The sequence below is a fragment of the Rana temporaria genome, chromosome 4, assembly GCF_905171775.1.
Source record: "Rana temporaria chromosome 4, aRanTem1.1, whole genome shotgun sequence".
NCBI lineage: Eukaryota > Metazoa > Chordata > Amphibia > Anura > Ranidae > Rana > Rana temporaria.
In genome coordinates, this window is record NC_053492.1 from 288,967,352 (window position 1) to 288,989,873 (window position 22,522).

General features: G+C 39.3%; 1 protein-coding gene across 1 annotated transcript in view; it reads left to right on the forward strand.

Annotated features, from left to right (window-relative positions):
* Positions 1–18,508, forward strand: part of TMEM200A (transmembrane protein 200A) — a 202,195-nt gene extending 183,687 nt beyond the window's left edge. The window contains exon 3 of the mRNA XM_040350415.1: positions 17,024–18,508. Coding sequence (XP_040206349.1) covers positions 17,036–18,487 — 1,452 coding nt within the window. The 5' untranslated portion in view covers positions 17,024–17,035 and the 3' untranslated portion in view covers positions 18,488–18,508. The remainder of the gene's footprint in view (positions 1–17,023) is intronic.
* The last annotated feature ends 4,014 nt before the right edge of the window (positions 18,509–22,522 follow it).

The window sequence follows — 22,522 nt, forward strand, 5'->3', positions numbered from 1 at the left end:
TGATATACTGAATCTTGGTCATTACAACTACATTACCCCCTTTATCAGAAGGTTTTATCACCAAATCACTGTTACTAGTGAGTTGGGTAAGTGCTTGTTGTTGCTGTCTTGATAGATTGTTGTCAGAGATCTTAGGGATTACTAGATTTTCAATTTGTTTCCTTGTTTGCTTAAGGAAGGCCCATACTGCTGGGGAAGTTTGTAGATTAGGGAATCTTTGTGATTTTTTCTTAAATTTACATGGTTCTGAGATCGGTTCTACCTCTAGTTCAGCTTCATCAGAGAGATCAATTAGATCTTCCGAACTCTCGTTTTCATCCAACAGTTGGATTAGGATTTTTAGCGCCCTAAAGTCTTGTACTTTGAAGTCTTTGTATAGTTCCTCTTCCCTAGAGGCTATACGTCCCCTATCGGTGTCAAATATAAATTTATATGTAAGGTTTCTAGCAAACAAATGTAGATCTTTAATTAAAGTAAATTTATCCACTTTTTGTGAGGGGCAGAAACTGAGACCCAGTCTCAGCACCTCAATCTCAGTGGGGGAAAGATTGTATGTTGAAAGGTTTACAATGTCTAGTCCTGAGTCAGCTGTATCTGTTTTACTACAAAAGGATCCATTTTTCCCAGTTTCATTGTCGGTAGTGGTGTGGACGGGATTAGGCAAGGTCCTAAAGGGATATTACCTAGGTTGGTTTGTCTATTACTAGTTTTGGGAATAGCTCCCTGTTCTTTTTGACTTATAGTTTCCCTTTCATTAGAGAACATTACCAAAGGAGTGTTACCCACCACCAGGTCACCACTTGTGTCTATTCCCAACTCTTGGTTCTTTATGGGTTGGTCAGTGGGAGCCTGAGGAGAGACCATGCGTTTTTTGAGTGTCCCCCCTTGTGCATTATGCCCACCACCGTTACCGCGTTTGGGTGCACGTCCTCGTCCTGCTGGTCCTCGAAAGGGTTTAGGGATGGTTCTCTGTGAAGAAATAGAAGAGGATGAAGCTGATACATCTGAGTCGGATTTATATGCAGTCGGTTCATATTGATTATTACGTCTAAAGGTTTTCTTTCCCTTCTGATTAGGATTGTGATGCCACTTGTATGCATAACCTCCTGCAAATGCTAGTTGATCCTTATAGAACTTTTGATCTTTCCTCATAATTACGTTCTTATTGTAGTTTTCTAAATGCTGTATCAAATCTGATTCCTTTTTCTGATATTCACTATTAGAGGTTAAGTGATTGCTTGAACTACGCAAGTTTTCAATCTCCCTATCCAATTCTGCAAGATCAATAATGTGTTTGTCCCTCAGCATTATCATCATGTTAGAAGAACATGTATTCAAATTTTCCTCCCATTTGTCTTTTAGTGCTGATTCAGTCACTTCAAACGTGGGGAAAATTTGCACTCTCAATCCTTGAGGATTGACCTTTTCTTTCAGATATCGATCAAAGAACCGAATATGCCAACCTAAGTTGGATTTTCTTTCCATTAATTTTTTAAGTTTCAGGCTTGGATTGGGAGAAGTTTTTGGATACTATCCAAAATTCTTACAAATCCCAAGCAAAGACGGAAGTAGGACTTGATGTCTTCTTTCTGAAACTTAAAAAATTAATGGAAAGAAAATCCAACTTAGGTTGGCATATTCGGTTCTTTGATCGATATCTGAAAGAAAAGGTCAATCCTCAAGGATTGAGAGTGCAAATTTTCCCCACGTTTGAAGTGACTGAATCAGCACTAAAAGACAAATGGGAGGAAAATTTGAATACATGTTCTTCTAACATGATGATAATGCTGAGGGACAAACACATTATTGATCTTGCAGAATTGGATAGGGAGATTGAAAACTTGCGTAGTTCAAGCAATCACTTAACCTCTAATAGTGAATATCAGAAAAAGGAATCAGATTTGATACAGCATTTAGAAAACTACAATAAGAACGTAATTATGAGGAAAGATCAAAAGTTCTATAAGGATCAACTAGCATTTGCAGGAGGTTATGCATACAAGTGGCATCACAATCCTAATCAGAAGGGAAAGAAAACCTTTAGACGTAATAATCAATATGAACCGACTGCATATAAATCCGACTCAGATGTATCAGCTTCATCCTCTTCTATTTCTTCACAGAGAACCATCCCTAAACCCTTTCGAGGACCAGCAGGACGAGGACGTGCACCCAAACGCGGTAACGGTGGTGGGCATAATGCACAAGGGGGGACACTCAAAAAACGCATGGTCTCTCCTCAGGCTCCCACTGACCAACCCATAAAGAACCAAGAGTTGGGAATAGACACAAGTGGTGACCTGGTGGTGGGTAACACTCCTTTGGTAATGTTCTCTAATGAAAGGGAAACTATAAGTCAAAAAGAACAGGGAGCTATTCCCAAAACTAGTAATAGACAAACCAACCTAGGTAATATCCCTTTAGGACCTTGCCTAATCCCGTCCACACCACTACCGACAATGAAACTGGGAAAAATGGATCCTTTTGTAGTAAAACAGATACAGCTGACTCAGGACTAGACATTGTAAACCTTTCAACATACAATCTTTCCCCCACTGAGATTGAGGTGCTGAGACTGGGTCTCAGTTTCTGCCCCTCACAAAAAGTGGATAAATTTACTTTAATTAAAGATCTACATTTGTTTGCTAGAAACCTTACATATAAATTTATATTTGACACCGATAGGGGACGTATAGCCTCTAGGGAAGAGGAACTATACAAAGACTTCAAAGTACAAGACTTTAGGGCGCTAAAAATCCTAATCCAACTGTTGGATGAAAACGAGAGTTCGGAAGATCTAATTGATCTCTCTGATGAAGCTGAACTAGAGGTAGAACCGATCTCAGAACCATGTAAATTTAAGAAAAAATCACAAAGATTCCCTAATCTACAAACTTCCCCAGCAGTATGGGCCTTCCTTAAGCAAACAAGGAAACAAATTGAAAATCTAGTAATCCCTAAGATCTCTGACAACAATCTATCAAGACAGCAACAACAAGCACTTACCCAACTCACTAGTAACAGTGATTTGGTGATAAAACCTTCTGATAAAGGGGGTAATGTAGTTGTAATGACCAAGATTCAGTATATCAGAATGTGTGACAAAATCTTATGCAATGGTAACTGGTATCGGACAATATCGGAAGATGATGTTCCAAAAGCCAGATCTAGTTATATTTCCCTGATCTCGTTAGCATTTCAACAAGGTCTGATTGATCAAGACCTTAGGGAATATTTAGAGATTAAATGGCCAATAACTCCCACGTTTTATTCACTGCCAAAAATACATAAGGACATCAGGGTTCCGCCTGGCCGCCCTATTATCTCAGGTATAGGCAGCCATACGGAAACTGCAAGTAAGTATGTCGATATGCAATTGAGACCTCATGTAATGGCATTGCCATCATATCTTAAAGATACATTGGAACTCCTTAAAATAGTGGAAGGTATGAGCGTACCCGCAGGATCAATTTTGGCAGCAATAGACGTAGAGGCCCTTTACTCCAGTATCCCGCATACAAAGGGGATCCAAGTTGTTTCCCAATTTTTGCGTGAGCAAGATCACAATAATTGGAAATTGTGTAATTTCGTTACAACTCTATTGGAACATATACTGACTAACAATGTCTTTGTTTTCAATGGCTCAACCTACCTCCAGGTACAGGGTGTGGCGATGGGGACCTCCTGTGCCCCATCGTATGCCACCCTGTACCTGGGGGGGTGGGAAAGAGCCATCTTTTCGGATGACTCCGCCACGATATACCTCCGCCACATCCTACTGTGGCGGAGGTACATCGATGATGTTTTAGTCGTCTGGACTGGTGGCGCGGACTTATTAGGTAAATTTATGGAATATTTATCCATTAACGATTACAACCTAAAATTCACTGTCCAGTCAGATACAAAAAGCATCCCCTTCCTCGATTTAACAATCTCAATAAATGATGATGGTACCCTTTACACTAATCTGTATAGAAAGGAAACAGCAGGAAATACTATTCTTCACTACTCCAGCTCGCATCCAAGATCCTTGGTGCGAAGCATTCCTTACAGTCAGTACCTAAGACTTCGGCGTAATTGTGCAAAGGAGGAGGATTTTGAAAAAGAAGCATCTGCCCTTTATTCACGACTTCTACTGAGAGGATATAGTAAAAAGGTTCTGAAACAAGCATATATAAAATCTAAGACAAATACCAGAGATGCATTATTATTTAAGCAGAGGGAAAAAGAGCACAATCCGACAACCAAACTCATAACCACATTTAGCTCTGATCAAAACATCTTTCGCCAATTGGTTAGTCATAATTGGCACTTTCTTGCCGAAGACCCCATTATCTCAAAATACATTTCTCAGAGACCTGAAATTGTTTATAGGAAATGTAGATCCATTAAGGACGGCCTTACACATAGCCATCTGGTGCCTGATGCTCCGGATTCTCAGGAACCTGAGACACCAGGCACGTATAAGTGCGGTCAATGTGATGTTTGCCCTTGGATTGAGGAAGGAGACGGCTGTTCCCTCCCTAGAGGAGGTTTCCTTAAGTCCAAGAGGCATGCTAATTGTACAACCATAGGCATTGTATATCTTGCTAAATGTCGCTGCGGCGCATTCTATATAGGAAAGACGAAGAGAACCTTTGCGAGAAGAATTAAAGACCATCTTTACTACCTAGACGCGGGATTGCTCTATACTCCTATTTGCAAACATGTAGGCTTGCACCATAGCTATGACCCTTCATTTATTTCTTTCTTCGCTTTGGAAGTCATCCCCCTACCAGAAAGAGGTGGGGATTTTGACAAAAAAATCCTCCAACGCGAGGCTCGTTGGATTTTTGACCAGCGAGCCACATATTCACCAGGGCTTAATACGTCGCTGTCATTCAAACCCTTCTTATAGGTAAAGCCTATGAGCTGTTCATTATTTTTTGCTTACATGACAACTGGTTGTCACTTGTTTTGAATCACAGAGATGTCATTTAAAGACCCCGTATATATAATCTATTCTTAGTTGCTATATATAGGTCACTGGCAGGTCTGCCTTTACATTGCGTTTGCATACTGTATATTCAGAAGGACCCTCCGAGAGATATATAACTTCTTATCTACTGTGATGGTTCTATTGCTCCGCCCCTTGAGTCTAACTCATATATATATAATCTCTGCACTTGCTGTATTTTTACATTTATGGTGTTATGCTTGGGTTTTGTTTTATTTGATTTTTTCTATTTTTTCTATCTGTTGTCGATTTATTTTGCATCCATTGTTGATTATCTCTCTTGCTCTGTCCAGCTGTATGATAAGATAAAATAGCTGAACAGTATTAAAAAATCTCTAATAATCATGATTATTATGGACACTACCTCTATCAATCTTCTCCTCTAGGTAGACAATGTAAAAATGAACCCTTATTGGATGTTTATTCATTTTTGTAAAAATTAAGAAACAAACTCTGGCCTGTTTCTCCGGAGCTATATATATGTCTAATTGTGTATATATTTTATTTATTCTTTCATATCAAATTATTATTTCCGTTTTTTGAGCTCTGAGCTGTATGTTTCATTACGCAGTGGGCTTCTGGATGCAGGGGGAGGTTGAACTTTTCACTAAGCGTGATGCGGCCAATCACATGTCCCAACACAGGGGGCGCGACTTCTCAGACGCCTCTGTGTCCCATCAGCAATATCAGATGGGACGCGCACGCACATCCAGCCAACTGTTCATCTTTTGGCTGTTAAGAGACAGTGATTTCATGTCTCTTCTTTATGCGCTCCAGCATACGTCATCATGCTGGAGCGCACTATCTGCGTGCGCATTTGTTTTGGGACACGTGAACCGGAGGTGACGCCAGGGGTCAGCTTTGACTCTTTTTCACCTCCGGTGGAAATGTAGCTATTTAAGTCAGCGCTGACGATGGATATGTCAGACGCTGGCTTGGACGGCTGAAGGAAGGACCATACTACTTTATGCGAGACGCCAGCATACGGACTTCACTCGTCTTTATGCTGTTACTATTCAGCAAAGGTAATTACTCCTTGATTCAATGAATCAATGCCCCACTTAGGCTATTTAGCCACATGCACCATTCCTAAATATTAAATTCTTTTCCTATTCATTTTGTTTTAGAACCTATGTGGTAATATGTGGTATTGTCTTTGAACCACTCTACTAATACTACCCTGAAGTGTAAATTCAACGGAGGCATTATATCCCCTAATTACAACAGGAAACATCACTGTACTACACAATTTTCTTTTTCTATCACCACTTAAGGTAAAAATTCTTGTTTATTTCTCTATTCATTCTTCATATATATATATAGACAGTTGCCCTACTATGATAATAGTTACAGGCACTGTGTCCTATTATTTATATATGGGATAATCATTAGTCTCTGATATATCTACATATATATATATATACTTATTATTTTTTTTATCTATAGAATTTTGTGGGAACCTATTGGGAACCTCTGTGGATCCATCTGGCAGCACTAAGTTTAACCTTGCTACTATAGAGGTAAACATGTCCATTGAGCTTTCATTAGATATTTTCTTTTCCATTATTATTAAATGCATAAACAATTTATCTACACAATATATATTTATAGATATATTTTTCAATATTCTCTACTATTACCTTTATCTTTTTGCTTGCTTTTAGGAAGAATATAGATACAATTTTTTGTCATCTGTATCTTCTCCTTCTTTATGGGAGGAAATCCTCATAAACATTTCATTGTCCGCACCTGCTAGAATCAAGTGGATCTGGCTTCCACTGATTATAAGTGGAATAACTAATCTCCTGATTGCATCCAGTGCCTCTTTGCCGATTCCTAGGCAGGCTTTTCTGCCCAGTTCTCGGAGCTCTTTTTAACGGAAATGGTAAGCGCACTATATATTCCCCTTTATATATATATGTGTTAAAAACACACACATTTTTTCAAATGTTTAAAATAAAACATATTAAATTATTGTACTATATCTGTATTAATGATGAATCTTTATGTCATACACAGACCGCTACATGCATTAAAGGAACAGGAACATTATGCAAGCCCTGATGAAGCACATATAGTGCGAAACTAGTTGGCAAAATTCGCATTAATCTTCCTTAAAATAACCAATTTCCCCTATACCTTGTTTTTCATGTAATTGTGGTTCTGACCATATATATATTTCTCATTGTGTTAATGACTGTATGAAATATGATATTTTTATATTTATATTTATATGATTAAATTATTTTTGATACTACTTTAAACCTTGTGTTTTGTGCGCCTACCTTTGATACCAAGAGCAACACATCTCACATCAAAAAATCCCTATATTCGGAGAGGAATTTACCTCCCCTAATATATGCCAAGATCTCTGTCTCTTACTCAGCACCTGAATGACAGACCTCTGCAGAGAGACTACTGATGCCACACAGAGATCAATGGGACTGTAGACAGCAAGGGAGCACAGAATAAAAAAAACAACAAAAAAGGTAGAGTTAAAATGGCCACAGCCTCTTTATTGGTATAACGTTTAATACATATCAAGTCAATGAATAAATTAAAATGTTACAGTAGATAATAACAAAAACTCACTCAAACATACCAGTGAAAAACAACACAGCCACTACGGCTCATGTTGTCATAATATCAAACCATTTTATTAACTGTCTCCCTTTCTAACCATGAAAGGTGACCATACCACATAATATCAGGCTGCGACAGGGAGGGAGGAAGGGGAGCTCACAGGCAGGAGGTCTCTGAGGACTGGCAGAGCAGAGCCCTTGAAGCTGCCTTAAATAGGGTTTCAGACCCCTTCTAGAAAATTCCATTAGATCATGTGACTGACCTTCTGGAATGTTTCCCAAAAGTCAGCTGATCCTATTGACCTTCCTAACAGCTGATTCACCCTAACTCCTATCCTGACTCCACGCCCTTGCCTAGCTGATTAGAGCGGAGAAGGGGAACCTAGAAACTGCTTTGCTGTCACAGCCCTATGAGTTCAGGGGGCCTAAAAACCGGCACCTCTTACTTTCAGGAAACTTCTCTGCAGTAGGGATGGGCTATCTGTTCGAGTCAAACATGAGTTCGACTCGAACATTGCCTGTTCGCCCGTTCGCTGAACAGCGAACAATTTGGGGTGTTCGCGGAACACCCTTTAAAAGTCTATGGGAGAAATCAAAAATGCTAAATTTAAAGGTTAATATGCAAGTTATTGTCATAAAAAGTGTTTGGGGACCTGGGTCCTGCCCCTGGGGACATGTATCAATGCAAATCTTTTTTTTAAATTGCCATTTTTTTTGGGAGCAGTGATTTTAATAATGCTTAAAGTGAAACAATAAAAGTGAAATATCCCTTTAAATTTTGAACCTGAAGTGTCTATAGTATGCCTTTAAAGTAGTGCATGTTTCCCGTGCTTAGAAAAGTCCCTGCACAAAATGACATTTCTAAAGGAAAGAAGTCATTCAAAACTACCTGCGGCTATAATGAATTGCCGAGTCCCGAATGTATTTATTTCTTCTTTTGTTTATAGCGCAAAAAATAAAAATCACAGAGGTGATCAAATACCACCAAAAGAAAGCTGTGGGAAAAAAAGGACGTCAATTTTGTTTGAGAGCCACGTTGCATGACCGCGCAATTGTCATTCAAAGTGCGACAGCGCTGAAAATTAAAAATTGGTCTGGACAGGAAGGGGGTGAAAATGCCCTGTATTGAAGCGGTTCAAATTGCTGCTCCCGAAAAAAAATGCAGTTTTTAAAACTTTTTTTTGCATTGATACATGTCCCCTAGGACAGAAGCTTAGTCCCCAAACACTTTTTACGACAATAACTTGCATATTAGCCTTTAAAATGAGCACTTTTGATTTTTCATGTTCATGTCCCATAGACTTTAACAGTGTTTGCGTGTTCGAAGAAATGTTTTGCCTGTTTGCATGTTCTGCTGTGAATCGAACCGGGGGGGTGTTCGGCTCATCCCTACTCTGCAGCATGCTGGCAGGGGACAGGTTTTTCTACTCAATCTGTGGCTGCATGCTAAAGAAAATAAACTTTAACCCTTTGTTTTATGTATCAAGAATGTATTTAACTTCTTTAAAATGAAAATACAATTAGGCCCAAATGTCAGGAGCACACATTTTACACCCTTCCTGGACAGTTCTTTTAGTATAGACATAATCTTTTTGGCAATGAAAGACTTCCAATACTATTGTCTCATAGGTAGGTGTGATATTGAGATCTCTGACACTAGAAAGGAAACCAGAGGTATGTCTGGTGACAAAATGGGGGGAAATTTGCTTAAAATGGAAATCTATATCCCTGAACTGGACTGATACACTCACTCTCCTACATTTACACACGGAAATAATTTGCTCTGATGGTTTCTGTGTGTTATTCAGCTTATCACTACTCCTACTTCTATATTTAGTAGCCTTCCTCTAGGTTTCCCTAGACAAATTACAGCTAGAATCCTATTTGCTGCCATGGGCATAATAAACAATGTTCTTGCCCCCAGCTCTTATAAACAGCGAGTCTTTTGTTTCAATAAAAAAATAACATAACAAAAATCCTGGGGAATGCTAAATGTTGCACACAGCAAAATATATTCTATTGTGGGTTAGAAAGGGAATATATCTGGCTTTGTTTATTGAGATTCTAATATTATTAATTATAATTCATAAGAGTTGTTCACAGTTCAGCTGATTTACAGTACATAACTAAACATTTTAAGGGAGGATGGGATTGCTGAACTGGAGATGATAATGATGATATTGAATATTGATTGTATCTGTTTTTTCAACATCCTGCCAAAATAAAATATACTACATGGAGTAGCTATACGTCTATAGACACACTTGACCATCGGGGTAGTGTTTTCGATATACTAGTCACACAAACAAACCAAGCAATATTGGACAATCCATCTTCAGCAATTGTAATCATTTAGCTTAGAGGAAGAACAACCACATCCCATTTTCAGCAACAGCATAAAGCCCTTAGGAAATTAGGGCTATGATAGTATTTGCTGTAAAAAAAGCATGCTGAGATATTCTTCAGTTTGGCTAAATCAAACAGGTTTTGTTACATTTTTGATAAAAAAATATATACAGTATTTATATATATATATATATATATATATATATATATATATATATATATATATATATATATATATATATATATATATATATATATATATATATATATATATATATTTTTTTTTTTTTTTTTTTTTTTTTTTAATTTATGTCAGCTTTAAACTTATATATTTGGTGCATTATTCATCCAAGATAATTTACTCATTAAACTTTAAAATGTTGATATTTTTACATCATTATCATTCAGTTCTTTTAAAGCCGAATTTCAGCCAAGGTACAGTATTTCTTGCTTGCTTTGAGTAGCATGGGGAAAGGCTAGACACTTTCCGTTTTTATTGCATTTATGCCCTCACTGAGTAATTGTACCCTACATATTTGTTGTGGTTGGAGGAGGTCAGAAAGACAGGAAATTGTATAAAATCTCTCCAATTTCACAGACAGCAACTAAAACATGTTATTAAAAGTAGAAGAAAGGCTCTGTAAGGTTTACGTGCAATCTCGGTTACCCCCTTTTTCTCATTTCTTGTTTCTGGTGTCCCAGGTGTGTCAGTAGTGCACAATGTAGGGGTAAATCCCCCTAGTGGTGTCACACGGCTCATGTGTAAGATAAAGTCTACAGGATTGGAAATATCAGTTTGTAAATAGATAGAAAACTGTCTGAAAGACAAAATTCAGAGAGTAGTGGTTAATGATTCTTACTCTGAATGGTCTAAGGCAGGGGTCTCAAACTCAAATTACCTGAGGGCCACAAGACAAGTTTCCATATCCCATGGGGGGCCACATGCAAACTTTCAAACTTCAAAAACAGTACTGGTGTCAGCGAACGCATTATTAACCCTGACCACTACACTGCACACTGACCACTACACTACACACTGACCACTCACCATCAGGGTACAGCACATCAGGGCACAGCGCACATCAGGGTACAAAGCCCAGCACATCAGGGTACAGGGCACATCAGAGCACAGCACATAGGGGTACAGCACAACAGGCCACATCAGGGTGCACGGCACATTAGGGCAGGGCATATCAGGACAGGGCACATGGCACAGTGCAGGACATGGCACATCAGGGCACAGCACATCAGGACAGGGCACATGGCACATCAGGGTACAGGGCACATGAAACAGCACATCAGGGTACAAAGCCCAGCACATCAGGGTACATGGGGCACATGGCACATCAGGGTACATGGGCCACATCAGGGTACATGGGGCACAATCAGAGCACATCAGGGCACATGGGGCACATACGAGCACATGAGAGCATATCAGGGCACAATCAGGGAACATGGGGCACACCAGGGCACAGCACATCAGAACAGGGCACATGGCACATCAGGGTACAGGACATGGCACATCAGGGCACAGCACATCAGGACAGGGCACATCAGGGTACAGGGCACAAAGCCCAGCACATCAGGGTACCCCATGTACCCTGATGTGCTGGGCTTTATACCCTGATGTGCTGTTTCATGTGCCCTGTACCCTGATGTGCCATGTGCCCTGATGTGCTGGGCTTTGTACCCTAATGTGCTGTTTAATGTGCCCTGTACCCTGATGTGCCCTGTCCTGATGTGCTGTGCCCTGATGTGCCATGTCCTGTACCCTGATGTGCCATGTGCCCTGTCCTGATGTTCTGTGCCCCATGTGCCATGATGTGCTCTCATGTGCCCCATGTTCCCTGGTGTGCCCCATGTTCCCTGGTATGCCCCATGTTCCCTGATTGTGCCCTGATGTGCTCTCATGTGCCCCATGGCACATCAGGGTACATGGGCCGCATCAGGGCACAATCAGAGCACATGGGGCATATCAGGGCACATACGAGCACACCAGGGCACAATCAGGGCACATGGGGCACATGAGAGCACATCAGGGTACATGGGGCACAGCACATCAGGACAGGGCACATGGCACATCAGGGCACAGGGTACCCTGATGTACAGAGCCCAGCACATCAGGGTACATGAGGGTACATGGGGCACATGGCACATTGTGGCACATGAGGGTACATGGGGCACAATCAGGGCACATGAGAGCACATCAGGGCACATGAGAGCACATCAGGGCACATCAGAGCACATCAGGGCACATCAGAGCACATTAGGGCACAATCAGGGCACATGAGAGCACATCAGGGCACATGAGAGCACATCAGGGCACATGAGAGCACACCAGGGCACATGTGAGCACACCAGGGCACAGGTCAGCATTTACTTGTTGTTTTCTTCAAAGGCAGAGTAGCGCAGGAAGCGTCTTTCATAAGTGCACTTGTCTCTCATGTCACGCTGCTACTCCCCAGCAGCCCCCCCCTCTCTTCTCGTCCATCTCAGATGATGTCACAAGCAAATGGGGATAGAAGAGAGGAGGGGCCGCCGGGGAGTAGCAGTGTGACATGAGAAACAAGTGAACTTATGACAGACGCTTCCTGCGCTACTCTTCATGCACCTCGATCTACACTTCCGCGGCACCCGCGGGCCATTTAAAACCGGTCCGCGGGCCGCAAATGGCCCGCGGGCCGGTACTTTGAGACCCCTGGTCTAAGGCTATCAGTGCTGTACCCCAAGGTTCAGTGCTGGGACCCTTACTTTTTAATATCTTTATAAATGATATTGGGTCTGAGATCGAAAGTAACATTTCTGTCTTTGCAGATGACACCAAGCTATGCAGTGGAATAACGTCTTTACAGGATGTCTCTAATTTACAAGCCGACCTCAATGCTCTGTCTAATTGGGCAACTATGTGGCAGATGAGGTTTAATGTTGATAAAGTTATGCACTTGGGGGCTAAGAATATGCATGCATCATACATTCTAGAGGAGTACAACTGGGGGGATCCATAGTGGAGATGGATCTGGGGGTTTTGGCAGATCATAAGCTCAATAATGGCATGCAATGTTTCCAAAGCGAGCAAGTCCTTGCTTGTATTAAGAGAGGTATGGACTCTATAGAGAGAGATAGTTTTGCCCCTGTACAAATCATTAGTAAGACCTCATCTGGAACATGCAGTTCAGTTTTGGGCACCAGTTCTCAAAAAGGATATCGGGGAACTGGAGAAAGTGCAGTGAATGGCAACCAAACTGATAAGAGGCATGGAGGAGCTCAGCTATGAGGAAAGATTAGAGGAACTAAATTTATTCACTCTTGAGAAGAAGAGAATAAGGGGGGATATGATCCACATGTACAAATATATAAGGGGTCCATATAGTGAACTTGGTGTTGAGATATTCACTTTACGGTCAACACTGAGGACAAGGGGGCACTCTTTACACCTAAAGGAAAACAGATTTCACCTCCAAATACAGAAAGGTTTCTTCACAGTAAGAGCTGTGAAAATGTGGAACAGACTCCCTCCAGAAGTGGTTCTGGCCAGCTTAGTAGATTGCTTTAAGAAAGGCCTGGATACTTTCCTAAATGTACATATTATAACTGAGTACTAAGATTTGTAGGTAAAGTTGATGCAGGGTAAATCCGATTGCCTCTCGGGGGATCAGGAAGGAATTTTTTTCCCCTGCTGTAGCAAATTGAATCATGCTCTGCTGTTTTTTTTTTTGCCTTCCTCTGGATCAACTGTGGGTATGGAGTTGGATGTATGGGATTGTACTATGTTTTTTATTTTGTTTGTTTATTTTTTTTTTGTGGTTGAACTGGATGGACTTGTGTCTTTTTCAACCTGACTAACTATGTAACTATGTAACAAACAGCAATAAAATTCTTAAACAAAAATTGCAGCTCCAGCCTTTCAAATCTAAACAGGAACACCCGCCCTAATGGAACTCACAGGTGCTGGTTCTGCACAAGCTTGAGAGAAGAAAAAGATCCTGGATGGCCGCACACCATAGAAAAAAAACTAAGCGTCATAAAAAAGGCGTGAAATGCGTTAGCTGTTTGTCCTGTTTTTCCCTTTACATGAAGTGACTGCATTTGGATTTTACTTATTTTTTCATATCAATAAAGATGCCTTCTATGGTGTGCGGCCATTCAGGATCTTTTTCTTCTCTCAAGCTATAAAATTCTGCCAGATATTCTAACTCTTTCTCTCAAAATCTAAAACTTAAAAAGTTATGGTTGGAATTTTAAAGTGGATCTTTCTTTAAATTTATAAGTCCACATTAATAAGTTCCTAAAACGTCACAATATACAGCAACAGCATCATTTAAAAAAAAAGAAAACAGTCTCTGAACTCTAAGTCAAGCAGATTTGCCCAGGAGCTTGCTGCAAGCAGGAGGCAACATTTTCCTTGTATTCTCTTACCCAGTGATTAGCCTGAAACCTTGTATCTTTTTAGTAAGTCACAAGGCAGGATGAAATCTCAGGCCTTGTACACACGACCGAACATGTCTGCTGAAACTGGTCTGCAGACCAGTTTCAGCAGACAGATCCGACCGTGTGTACAGCCTAGCAGACAGGTTTCCAGCAGACAAAAGTTTTAAAACATGCTTTAAAACTTATCTGCTGGAAACCCGTCCGTCCGACATGTCTGCTGGTTAGTACGCTTAACCAGCGGACCGAAATCTCCCGCATGTGCCGAATGGATTAGACGCATGCGTGGAAGCATTTTACTTCCTGGTTTGTGGACATGGCAGCGTCATCGTCACCGCCACGTCACCGCGCTGTCTGATCTGCGGGGATTTTGGTTTGATGGTGTGTACAACCATCAGACCAAAATCTCCGAGCGGACATGTCCGATGAAAACGGTCCGCGGACCGTTTTCATCGGACATGTTCGATCGTCTGTACAAGGCCTCAGACATTTGTGAACATAGCCAAGAGCTGCAGAGGAACCAGGATTTACATGACCTGAGTCTACATTTCAGTCCAGGAAGCAGATGCAGACCTAGAATAATACCTGAATATTGAAGGCTCCAACTTTTTAGAGAAAAAATGGTTGAAGACATGTCAGAGCGAATGTTCTATGTGAGAGGTTTTAAATATCTTTAGGCATGCAGACAATGAATATGATATAGGTACAACTCTCTGAAACAATTAGGGACTTTGTTGATTGAAGATCCACTTATATGCTTGCAGACCTGTACACCAACATCCTGTAGGTGAAACTAGTGCTTCAGTGTCCTTGCTGATTGATGTAATTTACTGGAAACCTTTTCACAAAGGGCAGTTAAAAACTGTACTAGACATTGTGTAAAATAATGTTAAACCTACCATGAATTAGAAGTATAAAATGAAGTATATTGTATTGGTTTACTATCTAATCATTCTGAGACAGAAATCGCCTTGTTTGTGATATTATCCTGTAGATAGCACAGCCTCTACCAGAGAAGTACTGCTGCAATGCAGTATTCCTCTGTGTATTTGAGCCCAGAAGCAAATTCACTGTCCATTACTGTTTGTTCCCTCCACAGAAAAATATGCAGAAAATTATTTTAATTCTAATTCCAAGGACTGTTTTCTCTGTAGACTAGGGTGACCAGACATCCCCGGTTCCCGGGGACAGTCCCCGGATTAAGGACACTGTCCCCACACCAAGTCTGTCCCTGGCTTTGTCCCAGGATTGGATTTGAACAGGGGCTGGGACAATTTCAAAGACAGTCAGTGCAGAATAAAAAAAAAAAATCAGAATTACACACCCCCATTTCACTCAGTTTTTGGACGAATCAAAGTGTTCACAGGGCAGTCACCCTCAATAGATTATATTACTATCCGTCTTGCCGTATTGGCATCTAGAGGCAGTATTGCCCATATATCTGTTGCTCTTTTGATCTTTGTCATCAATTATCTTGGCAGCCATAGCTCTCTTTGAGTGGTTAATCATTGATTACCTTCCTCTTTCAGTTAGCCAGGTTGGAACCGGTTTTGTCATGCAAAGTTAGAGGCGTAATTGGTTAAATTCCAACTTGGGTGCCATCAATGATGCTTTTAATAAGGATCTAAAAAATACTGTAATTTTTTAATATTTGTTTCTAAGCCTTTATGTGTCTAAAATATCCCAATCCCCACCAATATTATAATTTTTTTTTTATTTTGTTCAAAGGATGAGACACTGCTTTATCAGCCCGGGCTATTCATTTTTGTTTTAATTTTGTCTCAACCTTTAAATTCAAATTTTCCAAACTGTGTGAAAAAATTAAGAGAGAGAAGATGATTGGTTGCTACAGGCAACAGTCAAAGTTGAGATAGAACTTGTCTCAGACAATTTTCAATAACTCCCCCTACAGCGTCAGAGAATTGTGTTGCTTATAGGCCCTGTTCTATGTTGGTGGAACATGTAGCTCGTTGGTTGATGCACTATTGTGTAGTTTTAGAAATGGATGCATGTGTTGCACATGTACGTGTAGGTGTTGTACATGTAGTTATAACATTTGTATATTTCATACAAATCTTTTTTTTATTCAAATCAGATTAAAAAAAAAAACACTTTTACAATAGATGTTTTACATTATTAAGCATTTACATTAATCTAACATACAAAATGTGCAGCACTAAAGGATTGTCAATTTTTTTTTAAAAAGAAAGTTCAACCAAAAGAGTCCAATTATGGTGAAATCCAAATGGCAATGCAGTGTCTTGAAAAAGTATTCATACCCCTTGAAATTTTCCAAATGTTGTCATGTTACAACTAAAAACATAAATCTATTTTATTGGGATTTTATTTGATATACCAACACAAGTGGCACACAATTGTGAAGTGGAAGGTGAATGATAAATGGTTTTATATATTTTTTTACAAATATGTGAAAAGTGTGGCGTGCATTTGTATTCAGAATGGCCCAGTCAAATTCCAGACCTAATACCAATTGAGGATCTGTGGCAAGACTTGAAAATTGCTGTTCACAGGCGCTCTCCATCCAATCTGACAGAGCTTGAGCTATTAAATATATAATATGTATTTACCCATTCATTATACAGGATTTTCTATGCTCTTATTTTCTGCAATGTTGGGTTGGAAAACTTGATTTTATTTCTATTTTTTTTTTCAGACTTGCGGAACTATGATAGCAACTGGAGGAGTTATAACAGGACTGGCAGCCTTAAAAAGGCAAGATTCAGCCAGATCCCAGCACCTCCTTTCCCGGCCTATATCTCCACCAGCTGAGAAGAAGCCTGTAAGACGTCGTCCAAGAGCAGATGTAGTGATTGTTAGAGGGAAGATTCGACTTTATTCTCCTTCTGGATTCTTCCTGATTTTGGGGGTCTTGATTTCTGTAGCAGGAATTGCAATGGCAGTACTTGGTTACTGGCCTCAAAAAGAAACATTTTTAACACCAGAGCTTGCTTTAGAGGTTAATAAAACAGAAATACTTCGAGAAACTGGGATGATGGTGAGATTTTTCGAGCAGCATCTGCATTCTGAGAGAATGAAAATGCTGGGTCCTTTTACAATGGGTATTGGAATATTTATCTTTATTTGTGCTAATGCCATACTTCATGAAAATCGTGATAAGGAGACAAAAGTTATTCATATGAGGGATATATATTCAACTGTTATAGACGTTCATAGCATGAAGATCAAAGAACAGAAGCATCTAAACGGAGCTTTCTCTGGCTTTTATGGGGAAACTGAGTTCCGTCATTCTGACAATCCTTGTGCTTCCAAATTGGCTGCCAATACTATTGCATCTTTTCCTGGAAGCTACAGGAGTTGCAGCTCTATTGATGATGAAGAGAGGTTTCCCAGGGAAAGCAAAGGTTTTACTAATCTTCTGCCTCCACTTCTTATGGAAAGATCAGGCTCAGTGTTTGGCCTTCATAATTATTCTAACAGAAGTGGAGATGATAAAAATAGCAGCTCCAAGAAATGTGAAACTAAGTCCATAGTGTCATCTTCAATCAATGCTTTTACATTGCCCGTAATAAAACTGAATAACTGTGTTATTGATGAGCCTGATATTGATAACATTACAGAAGACTCAGAAATCAACAATAGCAGGCCTAGAAAAGTATCAACGGATTCACTAGTATTACCTATACCTGATGATGGAAACATACAATATAAACCTCCCAATACACCTTTATCACGTAGCTACTCTATTATGGAACCACTCAGAAGTGACTCTTTAGCTCCCGCACCAAATAATGGTAAGCTTTTATCTCCAGGTGCTGCTCCAAAACAATTTGGATCCAACACTTCTTTGCATATTTTATCTTCGCATTCTAAATCTTTAGACTTAGACAGAGGTCCTTCTACACTTACAGTTCAAGCTGAACAAAGAAAGCATCCAAGCTGGCCAAGGCTTGATCTCAGCAAGGGGTACATGAAACTTGAGAATAAAGAAGATCCAATGGACAGGTTGATTGTACCCCAGGCCCCTCCAGCAAAAAAAGACTACACCAACAAGGAAAAACTGCTCATGATCTCAAGATCACACAATAACTTAAGTTTTGAACATGATGAGTTTTTAAGTAATAACCTTAAGAGGGGTACATCAGAAACAAGATTTTAAATTTTAGCTGAAGACTTGTAACTCCCAAATCAAATATAATTTGGATATATATATATATATATATATATATATATATATATATATATTATAGCGCTGATGGTACTTGTTTATGTTCTCAGGCCTGTAGCAGGAAATGCTTATAACATAGCATATATGATTTGTTCCTATGTTAATTCCTATGTTGTGCTCAATGTGTTCCGTGAATGATAGATTACCAAGCACCATAAGGCCGCGTACACATGATCGGTCCATCCGATGAGAATGGTCCGAAGGGCCGTTGTCACAGGTTAACCGATGAAGCTGACTGATGGTCTGATGTGCCCACACACCATAGGTTAAATAACCGATCGTGTCAGAACGCGGTGACGTAAAACACAACGACATGCTGAAAAAAACGAAGTTCAATGCTTCCAAGCATGCGTCGACTTGATTCTGAGCATGCGCGGGTTTTTAACCGATGCTTTTGCATACTAACGATCGGTTTTGACCTATCGGTTAGGCATCCATCGGTTAAATTTTAAAGCAAGTTACTATTTTTTTGACCGAAGGTTAACTAACCAATGGGGCCCACACACGATCGGTTTGGACCGATGAAAACGGTCCATCAAACCATTCTCATCGGATGGACCGATCGTGTGCACGCGGCCTCAGTGGTTCATTGGTTTTCTGTGAATTACCCTAACCATTTTGGCCAAGCTTGCAAACAGACATACCTGGAGTCAACCTCATTCTAGGGAAACAATAGTAATTGTTTTTTTAAACCCATTTAGAATAATTCATCTTACTACAGAAACTGGTTAGCCAGGGGCTGCGGTCACAACGTGCCCACACACAATTAATTTTTTCTTACGTTGTATATCAAGCAGCAATCATCTCATACCTATGGATAGCATTTTCAGGAACAGTTATTTCTTATGAAATAGTATTGATGATGATGTGAATGGTACAGCTGTAAAGAAACAATGAAAGTACATTAATTTGCCATTATATTCTACGTTCACATTTCTAAAATGTAAGTGCCATTAAAATAACTTCTGCTCTCCTCCCACCTCCTCACACTCTTATTGGCCCATCATTATGATGGGCTGTCTTACAGGCCAATCTAAAAATGCAGAAGGCAGGAAAGGGTGAGCAAGCTGTTTGCTTTTGTTCTAGAGACCAATTTCCTTGAAAGAATAAAACACTTATGCAAGAATCTAAACATTCAGGCTCAAGTTATCATAAATGCATAGACTTACTTATAAAATAATCAGATTTGCCCACTGTTATACCTACTTAGGAACTGAAAAACGCCATGGGAGGAGTTTATAAAAAGTGTCTGAGAAAAGCGTTGTCTCAACTAGTTCATATTTATTCAGCATTTCCACATTTTTTTTTGTGTGAAAAAAAGGAATATAGAAGCAAATTTGTTGCTGTAGACAATTGCATCAGAACTTGTTTCAGACACTTTTTATTAATATTTATGCATATGTTAATAGTAGAAGTTCAGCCAGTTGATGGGGTAGTCAGTCTCCAAGGGACTTCTCACTTCTAATGCTTAGCTCCTCCAGAGTCATCCCTGAGTTAAATAAGTAAAGCTAAATAAAGGGATACTGTCGATATAAATCTCCCATAGGTAAACCTTCAGAATTATTATAAAACTATTTAGATTGTACGTAAGCTGAAATGGTTCACGTTAACCTAAAAGCAACCAATAAGACTCCTCCTGAACTAATGATACTGAAATTTAATTTGGATGATTGATATGGCTTATTGTCTTTTGCACTTCATCATTATAATATGGAATAACACATGAAAAAAAGTTAGCAGAGCTGCACACCCCGAAACTAGTTTCAAAATGGAAAAGTTCCCCAAGGGGTTTTAAAGCAGAAAAATAACCATTAATAGATAAGTATTTTTAATATTTTATTAGCATAAAGTGCAGGATGCAAAGAATGTTTACAAACATTAAAAATATATGCTCTGGTTGGAATATGAAACAAGAACACCCATCAATAATAAAATTCACATTGAAAAATTGGTTATTTCATTACATGTGTACATTACATATGAGCACCCCAATGCATTTCTACCCCTACATTCATGGTTTTCATCATGAGGTTTGTGTTGCTCTAAAGAACATATCAGAGTAGAGTTTTTTTTCTTATTTACCTATATAGATATTTCAAGAGATATATATAAACATTTAATTTTGAATAGGAAGTATCTTCATTAACATTGCAAGTATATTTACCATTTGATTGATGGAGATAAAAGTATACGACATCCAACCAGAAATTAAAAGCAAGTGTATTCAGTGGTCCAAAAAGGACTCAGCGTGGTTCTTCAATACACCTCAGGCAAGGTTTCAATCCACTGTGTTTACATGGAGTCACGTTCTAACCCCAAAACAGGAGAGAGGAGGCTCAGCACCTGCAATATGTGATTTGAATAAATAATTAAATGGAAGCTAAGGGGTTTTTGTGCCTTCTGCTAGACCCAGACCTAATCAATGGTTTGTTAGTATCTAATTGACATTTTAATGTTTAATTTAAGTTTTATACTTAATCTATTAGAGTGGTGGGGCTATAGAAATAGGAAGTAAAATATAACTAAGGCCCCCTAACATCGGATTGTAATGGTGGTGAGGGTAAAGTAGGGTGGGGTAGAGGATGGGATAAGTGAGGCAGGTGAAAGTTGTGCGTATACTAAGGATGTTGACATTGCTTCATTTGCACTTTTTCATTAGCCTTTGTAATACCTTACTATTTGGACAGTTTATGGTGTAAAGCTTATCAGCAGAATAAACCCATCTGCATGGATTATGGTCTGACCAGGTTGACTGATTTTAGGATATTTTTAAATATTAGCTTTGTTGGATTCAGCCTGCTCATTTTTTTTGTTTTCCTTTTGTAAGACTAGAGAGGACAAGAGTCCATCCTTTTCTAACAATGGATACCAGCCTAGCATAGTAGTATACTATCCAGTGTATGTCAATATCAGCACAGGAGTGTTATTTGTTGGGATGGTTATGTGTAACATAGCTAACTTCAGGGGGTGCAATCTGATTCATCTTACCAAGATGAGAATTATATCAAAATATAATGCACCAACATGATTTTAGGAGTTATTCTTAATATCATTCCCCTCTCACGCAAGCACTTTATTACAAAGAGTTACAACATAATCTTAAAGCAGCTTGCACCTATGTAACTTGGCATTTTCCCTTCAGGCTAGAGTGATATTTCACAAGAAGAAACCAAAAAGACGAATGCATGATGGTTGTATTATCCTTACAATTGCACAGCATTTATGAATTAAATAAATTCTTTATAGAATTTTTTTTATTATTGACATGCATGTGCAACAGCGTTATGCCCCATGTAATTTCCACTGTATTAAAGCCCAAGTTTAGTCAAAAAGTAAAAAAAATGTTCATTCTGCTGCTGGCTAAGGTTTTAGTTGAAATCCTCTGATCCCTCCTATTTCTGCAGGTGCCGTGGGGTTATTATGATCTGAGGGACCTGACATATGCATTTGTCAAGAGTTCCAACTATGCCTGCCCTTTTTTCCCACCCCCTCTATTCATAGAAGCCATACTATAGCTTCCATGAAAGATAAACAAACAATCTATGAATGGAGGACCAGCAGATAAATGAAAGGTCCACATCCACCTACATATAACATGTCCCTCAGCTCATAAGAATTCCCCTCAGCACCAGCAGATCATGGCTGTGGTGTGGGAAAGAGGACTGAATAGTTCAACTATAACCTCAGCCAGCAGCATAAAAGACACTTATCATTAATTGTAAAAAAAACAACAATTGTGCTAAGTTTAATAAAAAATACTTTTTGAATAAACTTAGGCTTTAAATCTGAGTATTTTGTAAAAAAAAGGATTATTTTTTTCAACACAGACAGGACATTTGTTATTATATTTGAATACATATTATTTCAGTTCCATGTTTTATTTAAGGAGCAAATGAAAACATGTATGTATAGCCAAAAAGTTTTTGAAGTTTTGGATAGAGTAGGAGCAGGTAATACTTCTAATAC